Genomic DNA, 12,652 nt, shown 5'->3' on the forward strand with positions numbered 1-12,652 from the left:
GACAAAGACTATGCTCAAAATAATTAAGAACTATAATAAATAAACTGATTGTTTGGAGACAGGGTCCCATTGTGTAGCTCTTGTTGACCACACAAGACCAGGCCTCAAACTCAAAAGAAATCTGCCTACCACTGACCCCCACGTGCTACGATTAAAGGCATGCACCACCATACCCAATCAAAGGAATTATTATAAAAGAACCTAATTGAAATTCTATAGTTAAAAATATGAGCAAGGTCTTAAAGAAATATAAACACTCCCAGAATGCCAAAATACCTTCTCTTTGGTAACAAGCGTCATGCATCTCAAATCTACAAAGCAGTACATTTTCACTCACAGAAAACGTGTACATGGACTTCCTTGAAGCAATGGATAGAGACACTAATCAGTGTAATTGTCTCAAGTATGACTTGACACTTTGACATGGTGGTTTCATTCAGGAAAGTACGAAATGTGCACTGAGAGGACTTGGCAGCTGATGGTCTTTGCTGCTGTCCTGATGACCTGATTCTGATGCCAGACCCGCATGGCGGAAGGAGAGAACACACACAAATAAGTAAATAAATATAATAGAAGAATTAAGAGTTAAAAGCTTGGAAAGAGCATTATTTTGATGATGTATTTTTATTTATTTATTCATGTGTCTGTCTGTGTGTGCCACATGTGTATGGGCGCCTGCAGAGGCCAGAGAGGGGATTGGAGCTCCTGGAGCGGGACAGTTACAGGCCGTTCTGAGTCACCCAGTGTGGGTGTTGAGCACTAAACTACAGTCACAGCGAGTGTTCTTAGCCACTGAAGTATTTGTTCAGTCTGAGATAGCACTATTTTAAGTGAAACGATCCAAAAATAAATATGTAAGGAAAATGAGCACCACTGGATGATCAGTAAGCTAAAGCGTGGTCTAAAATCTAGACTCATGGTGTCATATTTTTTTTCTAGGTTCTATAATAAACTTTATTTTTGTCTTTGATGTCTAAAAATGTGATTCAAATTAAGCATAGATATTTTAAGTAAATATTCAGAACATGTTAATGAATTCCACTACTTATTAAACAGAATAGGGTTCAAGGAGAAAGAGCTGAAGATGCAAGGTGCTTTTGGTAATGGAGCATTTATGTATCAGTAGGGGGCACTGTTGGGTATGCAGAGGACAACTGTTTTGTAATTCTCGTTTTCTCTGTGAACATTTAGACTTTCTTCTGTTCATTCCCTCATCCACTCAATTAAAATAAATTTAATAATTTGCTGACTGCAGGAACTTAGTGTCTTATGTAACTTTTCGTTGGCAATGATGCATATAAATTACAATTTGAGCATGTTAGAGGTAATATATGAGAATCCTAAACACTTGTCTTCCATAAGGAGCATAGGAACTGCTTCTCCTGTCTCTTTATCTTAAGCCAAATTTATGAGTATGTAATTTTGTGAGTTGAAATTTTTAAACTAGGGCAAACAATTGTGCTTTTGAGGGTCCTTTCAGTGTGGTATATGTGTACAGGGAACGTGCAGAAAGGATACAGTTGGCCTTGAGACTTGAGTCATTGTTTTACGTTTAAATAAGTATTTCTCCGCTGGGAAATAACTTGAATGAGCAATTTCAGAGAACACAGGAAAATAGGTCTCATCTTTCAAAGGGATGCTTCAATACCATAGCATTTAAAAATTATTTATTTTTTGTGTATGGGTGTTTAGCTTACATTTGTGTTTGTTCTCCATATGCACCCATGATGCCCTTGGAGACACTGTGAGCACATTGTCCTCTGGAATTGGATTGGCAGAGGGCTGTGAGGGGCCAGTGAGTTCTGCTCATTAGGCCTGGGTCCTCTGGATGAACACCCAGCGCTGAGCCCTCTCCACTGAGCCCTCTCCTCAGCCCCAATCTCGTAACCTTTTGTAGAGGCATCCTCAGCTACTTCAAAAAATATTGTGGTGTTCAATATGGCTGCTTATTTTATTTTAAAATTTAATTTAATTTTTATTTTGAAATTTAAATTACTCTTTAAAATTTTGCTTAATGTGGGCATAGCTTTGGCATATTTCTAGAGTTCTGGGGTCAAAACTCCAGTGGCAAAGGTACAAAATCAAAGACTTCTGGCTTTTTCTTCCCCATGTACAAAGCCAGTGGTCAGGACGAATGAGCATCTCTCTTCCATTAACTCTGCTCTCCTGTGCCGTCTTCCCTTGCTCACTGGCATGCCACATGTTTCTTCTTCTGTGTGCTAATTGTTTGTTTCATTGCCTTTTAATGCAAGAAGCAAAACTGCCCAGGGCAAACCAAGCATGAGAAAAATCTCAAGCTGTGTTGGAGCAATGTGGCTGATCCATGATTTTAGATTTCTACATTTATTACTGCTGTATACAAGAAGATGAAACCATTAAACAAAGAGAAGAACTGGTTGAGATGGTACAGGGATATCTTTTAGAGGCTCAGAGAACACTGTAGGTAGGCCTTAGGAGCCAAGAAACCTGAAAGCACTGTTGTCTCGTGTTCTTTTATCTTGGCTTCTGTGTGCATACCCAGAGTCTTTTATTTTCTTTTCCAGTGACCTGGCTTGCACCACCTCTCCCCCTCCGGTTTCCATGCTGAAAAGTGACTTAAGTGTACAACCCTTTCATTGAAGAGTGTAGGCTGCATCAAAAGGCCACGTCTGAATTTTGCATGCCCCCAGAGGAGAGATTGGTAGCCTGGTGTAGGTTAGGAGTATAAGCCTGGTCTAATCATACGTGTTCAGACGTGCTGGAGGAGGTGGTATGAGCATAACAGGCAGGACTCAATCACAGTAGCCACGCGAGCTGTGGTGAGAGCAAAGTGTTAGTAGTGAGGGGGCAGCAGAGGCAGCCATTTTTATCTAACATTTCAGATTTGCCAGAAGTTCTTAGTTTCATCCTCTGAGAAATGTCCTATTTATGTAAGCTTTTTGTTTGACTTTATAATTAAAGACAAAGAAAAATTTATAGCTACATTTTAATATTTGGTATTAAAGCAACTTGGTTAGGTACCATAAAATAGACCGGCTGGTGTGGCGCACGCCTTTGATTCCAGCAATCAGGTGATGGAGGCAAGCAAATCTCTGTGAGTTTGAGGCCAGCCTGGTGTGTAAAAGTGAGTTCAGCTGCTGGGAAACCCCGTCTTGAAAAACCAAAAAAAAAAAAAAAAAAAAAAAAAAGAAAAGAAAAGAAGAAGAAAGGAAATCATAAAATATAAACCACAAAGCAAAAAGATTCTTTTCTGCTGTCCAAGAATAAGAGACTTGAGAAATTATTCTAAATTAGATTTCTATTGCAGAACTTACTTTCACAAGTTTTAAAATGAACACTTAAGGCCTGGAGAGATGGCTCAGTGGCTAAAAGCGCTGGCTGTGCTTCCAGAAGACCTGTATTTGATGTCCAGCACCCACAAGGGAACTAACAACCATCTGCAGCTCAAGCCAGGGGATCTGATGCACTCTTCTGGCTTTGCAGGCACCAAGCATGCCCATGCTGCACAGATATATTTGAAGGCAAAGCACCCATACATATACAGTAGAAATTTTTAAACAAACAGAGATGAAATGGACACATCATGCAGCGGGTGTTGTAGAAATGCCTTAGTCTTAGTGGATGGCTGTATACACAGCTCTATTGTTTCCGTTTCCCAAGTTTTAATCGAAGCATTTTGATTAGCTCACTAGTGAAATTGACCCAGTAATTTTGGTGGTGTTTTTGAGATGGCTAATTAGTTTTATATCTTTGTTTTGGAGCTGAGTCTCACCATATAGCCCAGATATTGAGAGAGAGCTCCTCCTGCTCTAACCTTCCAAGTACTAAAATGTGTACCATCAGTGAAGGCTGATTTGAAAATATCGAAACATCTGGGGTTTGTTAGTCTTTAGATTTTCTAATCCTGCAGCTATAAGCTTGTTCATTCTTCCATGCGTTCGTTCAGTAATACTCATGCCTGGTCCTGGTCCTTGGCTGATCAGAGAGCGTCAGTATCTGTCTTCTGAGAGTATTTAGAGTATGCGGGTACAGCTTGGACAAAGGCTGCTGCAAGTTCCTGGCTAGCCTGGGTTAAATTCTAAGACCTCCTAAAAAAAAAAAAAAAAAAAAAAAAAAAAAAAAAAAAGGTGTACCCAGGTGTATATAATTCCAGGTACAACCAGGAAAATTAAAGAAAATTGAGATTCAACTCTAGCTTAGTCTATGTTGCAAAGACCTGTCTGAAAAGATTAACCTTCTGAGACAAGGAGATGATGGTTCAGTGGATAAACTGCTTGTCACCATGCAGGTCTGAGAACTAGGGTTTGCATCCCCAAGTAAATGCCAGGTGGGTGTGGTGACCTGCCTAAAATTCCAGCGCTTGGAAGATGGAGACCAGGTGTCCCCAGAGCAAGCTAGCTGACTCAATTAGTCTTTGTTGGCAAGCTCTAGGTTTGGGTGAGAGATCCTACTTTAGTGAGTAAGATAGAAAGCAATCAAGGAAGACTCCTGCTGGCTTCAAGCCTCTGTAAGCACATGCACCTATGTGTAACTGTACTGACACTCACACACATGCCCTACATACATTCAAACACACCAACATGCACACCACACAGATGCACACACAAAGAAAGAAATAAAAGCAAAGCAAAAAGTCAACCTCCCTTCCCAATGGAGAGATCAACACATTGATTATTGTTATTAGAGAGGAAAAAAAGAATAATGGTAATTTTTAGGATATATTTGTATGTTTATTATATTTTCACATTTATTTATTATTTGCTACATGTAAATTACTGGGGATTTACATGCATGATGCTTGTGTGGAGATCAGAGAACAACCTTCTGGATTTGGGTTTCTCTTTTTGTCATGTGGGGCCTGGGGATTGAACTTAGGTGGGTAGTCAGGCGTGGTGGTAAGCACCTTTACCTGCTGAGCCATCTTGCTGGCCTGATGTATTTTTTTATGGGACTAAGTTGACTTAAATACATTTCCTTTGTGATTGAATAAGTTAAAATAGACAATCTTAGGCTGGTGTTTCCTACCAGGCCTGATGACCTGAATTTTATGTCTGGGATCCACATGGTGGAAGGAGAGAGCTGATTTCTGCAAGGCGTCTTCTGAACTTCATGCACATACTTGGTACATGTGTGTGTGCATGCACGTGTGTTCACACACACAGATACACACACAATAAAAATACAATTTAAGGTAAGATCTTTGTTCTAGATATACTTGAGAATAGGCTATTATTAGAATGAGACGTGTGCCTAAGCCTGAGCAGAAACACTAAGTACTACGCATATTATTAAATGAAATCTAATTTTTTTCTGTTGACTATTTTTATATAATGTAGTATTCCTGAAGTATTTCACAATGTAGATCAGGCTGGCCTAGAGCTCAGAGATCTGCCTACCTCTGCCCCTCAGGTGAGATTAAAAGCGTGGGCCACCACACCTCCATGTGCAGAAAAATGATTGTATTTAATCTTTGAAGTTTACAGTTTTCACTTATTTTTTAAAAGATTTCTTAAAGTGTGTATGTGTGTGTGTGTTGTGTCTGTGTGTATGTGTATCTGTGTGTGTGTGTGTTTTCTTTTCCTTCATGGTTGTTAGAGTGAAGCTGCAGCCAGTAGTGCTGCAGTTTCTTGCGCCCTTTCTGTGGTTTTGGTCCTGGGGATTGAATGCAGGACCACACCTGTGCTGAGCAAGTGTCCTGCTGTTGAGCTTCATTCTCATCCCCAAATAATGAATATTTCTGAAAAGTAGTAACACGAGCCATGGCAGAAACACCCTGTAAAAGCACAGCAGCAAGCAAGACTTCATTTGATCATAAGGTTGGAAGAATGGGTAGAGAATATGGAAGTTCAGTCAAATAAATTAATCATTCTAGAGGAAATTATATTACATCTCAAAAGTAAAAAGGAAATGTATTTGATGTAGTCTGCTAAAAGTGATTGTTTTCTGAAACACAGAGAAGATTCTACTGACTACTGATTTCTGCATAGTTCCCTCAAGTCCTAGGAGGGCTTATACCTACTGCACTCTGGTGGAGCGGGGGGACATAGGCTTGTGTACTTGATGCTTTCATGATTTAGAATGCATAGCAGATGTTTTGCAATGTTTTTGTAGTGACATTCTCGAACTATTATAATCAGAACTTTTAAAAGAGATTATAGAAAACCTTCAAGTAAATGTCTTTTCCTACAGGATATTTTCCACATTATTACCTAAAAGTTAGAGTGGTTTGCTTTTTGGCAGTTCTTGAGCTATTTGATATACGGTTTTATTTTGTTTCTACTGCATACTTGAGAAAATTCTGTCTGTATTTCATTATACATGTTATAATTGTGTTAAGAAAAGCACCTTTAATACTTTCAGATAAAAGTACATTTTTTTCGTCTGGCCCTAAAGATGACAGTGATCAGTTTCCAACAGACAAGGGCACTGAATTACAAGAGTGAAGAAATTTTAGCATTCATCCTATCTCAGTCAACTTTAGAAGTTGTCTGTGTCTGTGGATTTTCATGCAGCAGCTCCTTTTAGACAGTGGTTCTCAACTTTCCTAAGTCCGTGACCATTTACTACAGTGCCTCATGTTGTAAGGACCCCGACCATATATTATTTTCATTGCTACTTTGTAACTGTAATTTTGCTGCTGTTATGAGTTGTAATGTAAATATATGATATGCAACCCCGGTGAAAGACCTGTTTGACCCCAGGGGGTTGCGATTCACAGGTTGAGAACCACTACTTTAAGGCACCAATATCTTTCCTAATGGAATTAGTGTGTTCCAAAGAGATATGTGTTTTTACCATTAGCTCCACTGCAAAATATTTAAAATCTAAGAAATAAAATATGAATGCCCCCAAAAGATACTCCTTCAATATCACCTTCGTATCTTAATATGTATATGTGTGTGCAATTTATAAGTTCTCAGTGTTTTTTTGTTTGTTTGTTTTTTGGTAATACATTTTTCTCCCTTCTCTTATTCCGTCTAGTGGTCATATGCTTTAGAAAAACCCAACACAGGCAGCATATTTAATATCGCGTGGTCTATTGATGGCACTCAGATCGCTGGAGCCTGTGGAAACGGGCATGTTGTCTTTGCACACGTGGTAGAACAGCGCTGGGAGTGGAAGAACTTTCAAGTGACACTAACGAAGAGAAGGACCATGCAGGTAAGAGCATGTTGTGAGCTGACTGAATCTGCTTCTTTCCTCTCTACAGAAACTATACTATACTATACTATACTATACTATACTATACTATACTAAACTTCTTTCAAGGTCTGAAAAGAGTTGTGTAGGGATTTTAATGGGGATTACATTGAATCTGTAGATTGCTTTTGGTAAGATGGCCATTTTTGCTATGTTAACTCTATTGATTGATGTGCACGGGAGATCTTTCCATCTTCGGTATCTTCTTCAATTTCTTTTTTCTTTTTCTTTTTTTTTAAATTTATTTATTTATTAAAGATTTCTGTCTCTTCCCCGCCACCTCCTCCTGGACTTCCCACAGGACAGGGAACCCTGATTGCTTTTCAATTTCTTTTTTCAAAGACTTGAAGTTCTTGACATACAGGTCTTGCACTTGCTTGGTTAGAGTTACATCAAGGTATTTTATTGCTCTCACTTCTTTTGATGTGTCTTCAGTGACATCCTTGCTTTCTGGTGGGACAAGATAGTTCAGGCCTCTTTTGTGTATTTCCTCAGGACAAAGTATAAGGTGATGTAAGCATCAAGAGATTATTTGAGAGCAACCCTGCCCTGAGCAGATACAGCACAGAGCAGCTTTGCTGTGGTTTTAAGATTGTGAGAGTGATTACCATGTTCTCTCCATTTGCTCTCATGGAGCTGAGGTGTTTGTTTCAGTTTGGTCTGCTCTGCCGTAATTGGAGTCATCCATTTTCCCATGAAGGCCTGGCTTCTGTGAAGAATTGTTTGTATGGAGACTAAAGTTAGGTGCTACATACAATGATCATGACTTCTAGACAAAATGGATTTGATTTTCATAACTAAAAATAAATCATAAATTTAAATATAGGACTAAAAGTCCTAGTACATACTTAAGGTTATAGAGATTTTATTTTTTTTTACTTTTTATTTGCTGTTCTTATCTCTTAAAAGAAAAATTTAATTCCCAAAGACATTAACAATCCTACATATATAAAAATAACACATTCTTCTTCTTCTTCTTTTTTTTTTGAGATAGAATTTCTCTGTGTATCCCTGGCTGCCCTGGAACTCATTCTCTAGACCAGGCTGGCCTGAAATTCACAGAGATCTGGCTGCCTTTGCCTTTTGAGTGCTGGGATTAAAGGCGTGCACCACCACCGCCCAGCCACATTATTCTTATAATATGTTATTAAGTTCTAATTAATATTTTTTGTACTTGAAAAAATATAACCATGCCCATATATGTAAACTCCCTTTCACTTTTGGATAGAAGATAATGTATTAAACATGCTATTCTGTATCTTTTATTGTTGCTTTACAGTTCTTCATTTTGTTTTCCAACTCTACAGCATGTGTAGATTCACAGTGGTTTATTCAAGCTGCTGGCAGACATTTATTTATTAAAGAGTTCTGCCTCCTCCCCGCCACCGCCTCCCATTTCCCTCCCCCTCCCCGATCAAGTCCCCCTCCCTCATCAGCTCGAGGTGATTACTTAGGTGACTTACTAGGAAAAAGCGCAATCCACACTCTTTCCTGATTTATTGTTTGTTCCTTGACTTCAGGACTTTTGACCAATATGGCCAAATGCTAAAATCCTTGCAAATTTGTCTGTTATTAATGTCTGTAAGATTTTTTTCTCACAATGGAATTTCATTCAGCTGTAAAGAAAATGAAATGATGAAATTTCCAGAAAGTGAAAATACTCATGGGGTCCTGCTGCTGTCAGCTGTTCCTAGAGAATCTTCTCCAGAGGTTAGTGCCGACTGCACAGACTCAGAACTGATGGGTATAGGCGGATTAGCTCCCAGGGGGACTGACCAGCAGGGTACCAAAGATCAGAAGTGAAGAATGGACAAGTCTGCTAACAGGGTGTGAGATAACGGAGGTGATGGGCTGATTGTCAGGATGCAGACAGTCATGGTGTTGATTGACTTCAGATAGGCAGCTCAGTAACTTAATAACTGGATGTAAGGGGCAGTTAGTCCATGCAAGCTATGGCAGACTAAAGCAGCTTCAAGATTGCACAGAGTGGGATTGTGCTTTTTCCTAGTAAGTGTTTTGAATCTCCCCTTTCCAGTTGCTTCTTTTGTTGTTATTGTTCTTTGTTTTTGAGACAGGGTTTCTCTGTGTAGCTCTGGCCTTGAACTCTAAGGTCTCTGTGTGTCTACCTCCTGAGTGCAGGGATTTAAAGGTGTGTGTCACCACACCTGACTCCAGTTTGCTTCTTAACCTTCTTTCTTACCTGTTTTCATCTATGGAAGTACTTTCCCTTCTCTCTGCAGTTTGACTTCTTTATTGTACATTAAAAAACAAAACAATACCTCCTCCACTTTTGATTTTTAAAAGCAATTATATCTCTTTTTCTAGAACTTAAAATATGAAGTAAAATCTAACCAGAAAAGAGATATTCTTACTCTTTTGGACAGAAATCATATGGTCTCTTTCCAGCTTCTGTAAGTCACCCTCCTCTAACTGCTTCTCACTGCTGGAGCATTTTTAACTTTATCCCATTCCTACATTGCTTAGTTTGGCATGAAGATTCAAAATCCTTATAGGTCTTTTCTATTTATTTCTAAGAGAATTTTTTGTATCTGTACTTTCACAGTTGACTTTTATATCAAAGTATATCAGCTTGTGCCTAGATGAATACTTTTTATATTCTTAGCTAATTAAGGGTTTGTTGAATTTTTGTGCATATTAAAATCTTACTAGCTTATCTAATTAAAATTTGATTTTTTAAAAATGTCAATTTTTTTCCTTTTCTTTCTGCTTAGGTTCGTAATGTTCTCAACGATGCCGTGGATTTACTGGAGTTCCGAGACAGAGTCATCAAAGCGTCTTTGAACCACGCACACTTAGTTGTTTCTACGTCTCTTCAGTGCTATGTGTTCTCGTAAGCATCTTGCATTTCCTAAAAATCCAGAGTTTTTGTTTGAAACAGAGGTTTATTTTCAAGTTTTCATATCAATGCCATTTGGTGTGACCTTTCTCAAAACTTTACTGATAAGCACCATATCTTAGACCAGGATATAAGGAAACACTCTAAGCTATAATGAAAATAGATCTGATTAAGTTTGTGCTTCAAAGGTTAATACTTCTGAAACTGGAACTATCTCATGTGATATGGTGTTTACTTACAGTTCCTAAGGCTTTGGTATAATCGGAACTCAAAGCCCAGGGCTTAGGACAGCCGAGGAGAGGAGCCAGTAGATTCACTGTAGCAGGATGACTAGCAGCTAAAGAGTTCAGTAAGGACATGGGGTTCTGGTAATCCTAAATGTTCGCTGATGGCCCAGAGCTGTGAGAGAGTGGAAGTAAAATACATTCAGTGTCCTCCTGACTAGAGGAAAGAATGGGAATTGCTAAGAGCTTGGCTGAGAATTTGAAGCACACTTGGTATCAGGGCGGAAGCAGACAGACCTCATTCACGGGCTGTGATTACGATGATGTAGAAGTGTATGGTGTGGCCGATTGTAAGCTACCAGCGTGACTTTGCTGAACGGGAGAGGAGATGCCAGTCAGCATACACTGCTGCCACCATGTAGTTCGGGTGTGTATAATACACTGGGGCAGATGAAGCTGGAGGGATAAATCCTGAGCTTTTGTTACCTTTGTTTTGAACATAATTTGCCTATCATAGTAAATTTATATAATTTAATTTTGGGCAATGGCTATATTTAATAGTCAACTTCCAGCCAGATGGTGGTGGCACATGCCTTTAATCCCAACACTTGGGAGGCAGGCAGATCTTTGTGAATCTGAGAGCAGCCTGGTCTAGAAGAGCTAGTTCCAGGACATGCTCCAAAGCTACAGAGAAACCCTGCCTCAAAAAAACAAAAAAAGAAAAAAAAAACAGAGAGAAGGAATTATTTGTGCATCTACTCTTCACTTCATTGAGTAAGCATGGTTGCAGCTTACATTTACAGGCTACTTTACAGAAATAAGTTTGTTTTAATCCAAAAAACACTAGAAGATCTATAGGAAGAATAAGTATGTTCAATGTGTTATTTTTGGATTTGTGTGTATGGGGTTGCGGTGGATGACAGGGTCTTACTATGTAGATTTGGCTGTCCTAGAACTCACTTTGCAGGTCAGGCTAGCCTCAAGCTCAGAGCTCCACCTGCTTCTGCCTCTTGAGTGCTAGGATCAAAGCTGTGTGCCATCATCATGCTATTACTACATTCTTTACTTCAGTGCTGATCTGTATCAGCAGCTTGTTAGACACCTCTCTAGCTCTTTATTATCTTCAACAAAGACTCTTAGTTTACAGAAGCCAAGCTTGTTAAAGTCATGTGGCTGGGATGACACAGCCCGGTATTTAACCCAGATCTGCCTCACTCATCCTCAGCGTGCCATGCTGCTGCTGCTTCTCAGACAGCCTGGCCAGACTCAGAGGTGATGGCCAGCAGAACAAGGGCTAGCTCTTCGGAGTCCTAAGTTCATGAGCCGTAACTCCAGTGAGCACTTATTTATGGAAAGACTGTTGTACTAGTTGCTGGGGACACAAAATCTCTGCTTTTTAGTTGAGGATACATACATGTGAGTGAATAATTTTAGAGTAATTTATCAGGTGCTTTAATAGAAATAATGTATGTGACAATTTGTGAAATTAAACTCACCATTTAAGATGAGTAACTGCTTGCTTACTAAAATGTGTTTAGTATTTGAAATGCTGATAAAATTCATTTTATTCATCTTTTAGTACGAAGAACTGGAATACACCACTTATATTTGACCTCAAAGAAGGAACTGTTAGTTTAATTCTCCAGGCTGAAAGGTAATTTGTTTATATCTTAACTGTTGGGTAGCTCATGCAGCAGTAAAACACTCTTTAAAACATCTTAGAGGACTGGAGAGATGATGAAGTGGCTAAGAGCACTGGCTGCTCTTGGCGGGACCTGTGTTCAGTCCCCAGCACCCACATGGTGGCTCGCACCATCTATAACTCCAGTTCTAGAGGCTCCAGTGTCCTCTGATGGCCTCCTTGGGAATTGAATGTGTCCCATACATTTATATACATGTAGGTAAAACATGAATATACCTAAGATAAAATTAACTTTTTTCAAGACAGTGTATATCTCTGTAGCAGCTCTGGCTGTCCTAGAACTCACTTTGTAGACCTGGCTGGCCTCAAACCCACAGTGATCCAATCATATCTACCTCTTGAGTGCTGGAATTGAAGGTATACGGAAAAATACATCTTTAAAAAAAAAAATCTCATGAAAAATGATGTGGTAGTCATTTGGGATCAGTCTGTTTCTATTATTTAAGAACTAAAAATAAAGTAGATCAGTGAAAAAAAAAGCAAATGAACAGAAAGTAGGGGACCAAGCTAATTGTCCCGTCAGTCTCTCATATTGATACTCTAATGTTACTTGTGTTGAATTTTTCATACATTTAAGATTAGTATCTAATAAATTTCTTGATAATAAATTTAATATAATGGATATATAACCTACATGTTACTTTCAATATCTTTTTAGAATATAAATTCTGAGAAGAAACTATTTTATTA

The 12,652-nt window shown here is 38.9% G+C and overlaps 1 protein-coding gene across 2 annotated transcripts in view; it reads left to right on the plus strand.

Annotated features, from left to right (window-relative positions):
• The window catches only part of Ift80 (intraflagellar transport 80), a 78,128-nt gene that overhangs the window by 38,155 nt on the left and 27,321 nt on the right, over window positions 1-12,652 (plus strand). For both annotated transcript variants that reach the window (XM_041658995.1, XM_041658994.1), the window contains 3 exons: window positions 6,961-7,140; window positions 9,912-10,030; window positions 11,840-11,914. In XM_041658995.1, coding sequence (XP_041514929.1) covers window positions 6,961-7,140; window positions 9,912-10,030; window positions 11,840-11,914 — 374 coding nt within the window. The remainder of the gene's footprint in view (window positions 1-6,960; window positions 7,141-9,911; window positions 10,031-11,839; window positions 11,915-12,652) is intronic.

Source organism: Microtus oregoni, unplaced genomic scaffold (genome assembly GCF_018167655.1).
Source record: "Microtus oregoni isolate MIOR12 unplaced genomic scaffold, Mior012 000010F_ref0000083, whole genome shotgun sequence".
Lineage (NCBI taxonomy): Eukaryota > Metazoa > Chordata > Mammalia > Rodentia > Cricetidae > Microtus > Microtus oregoni.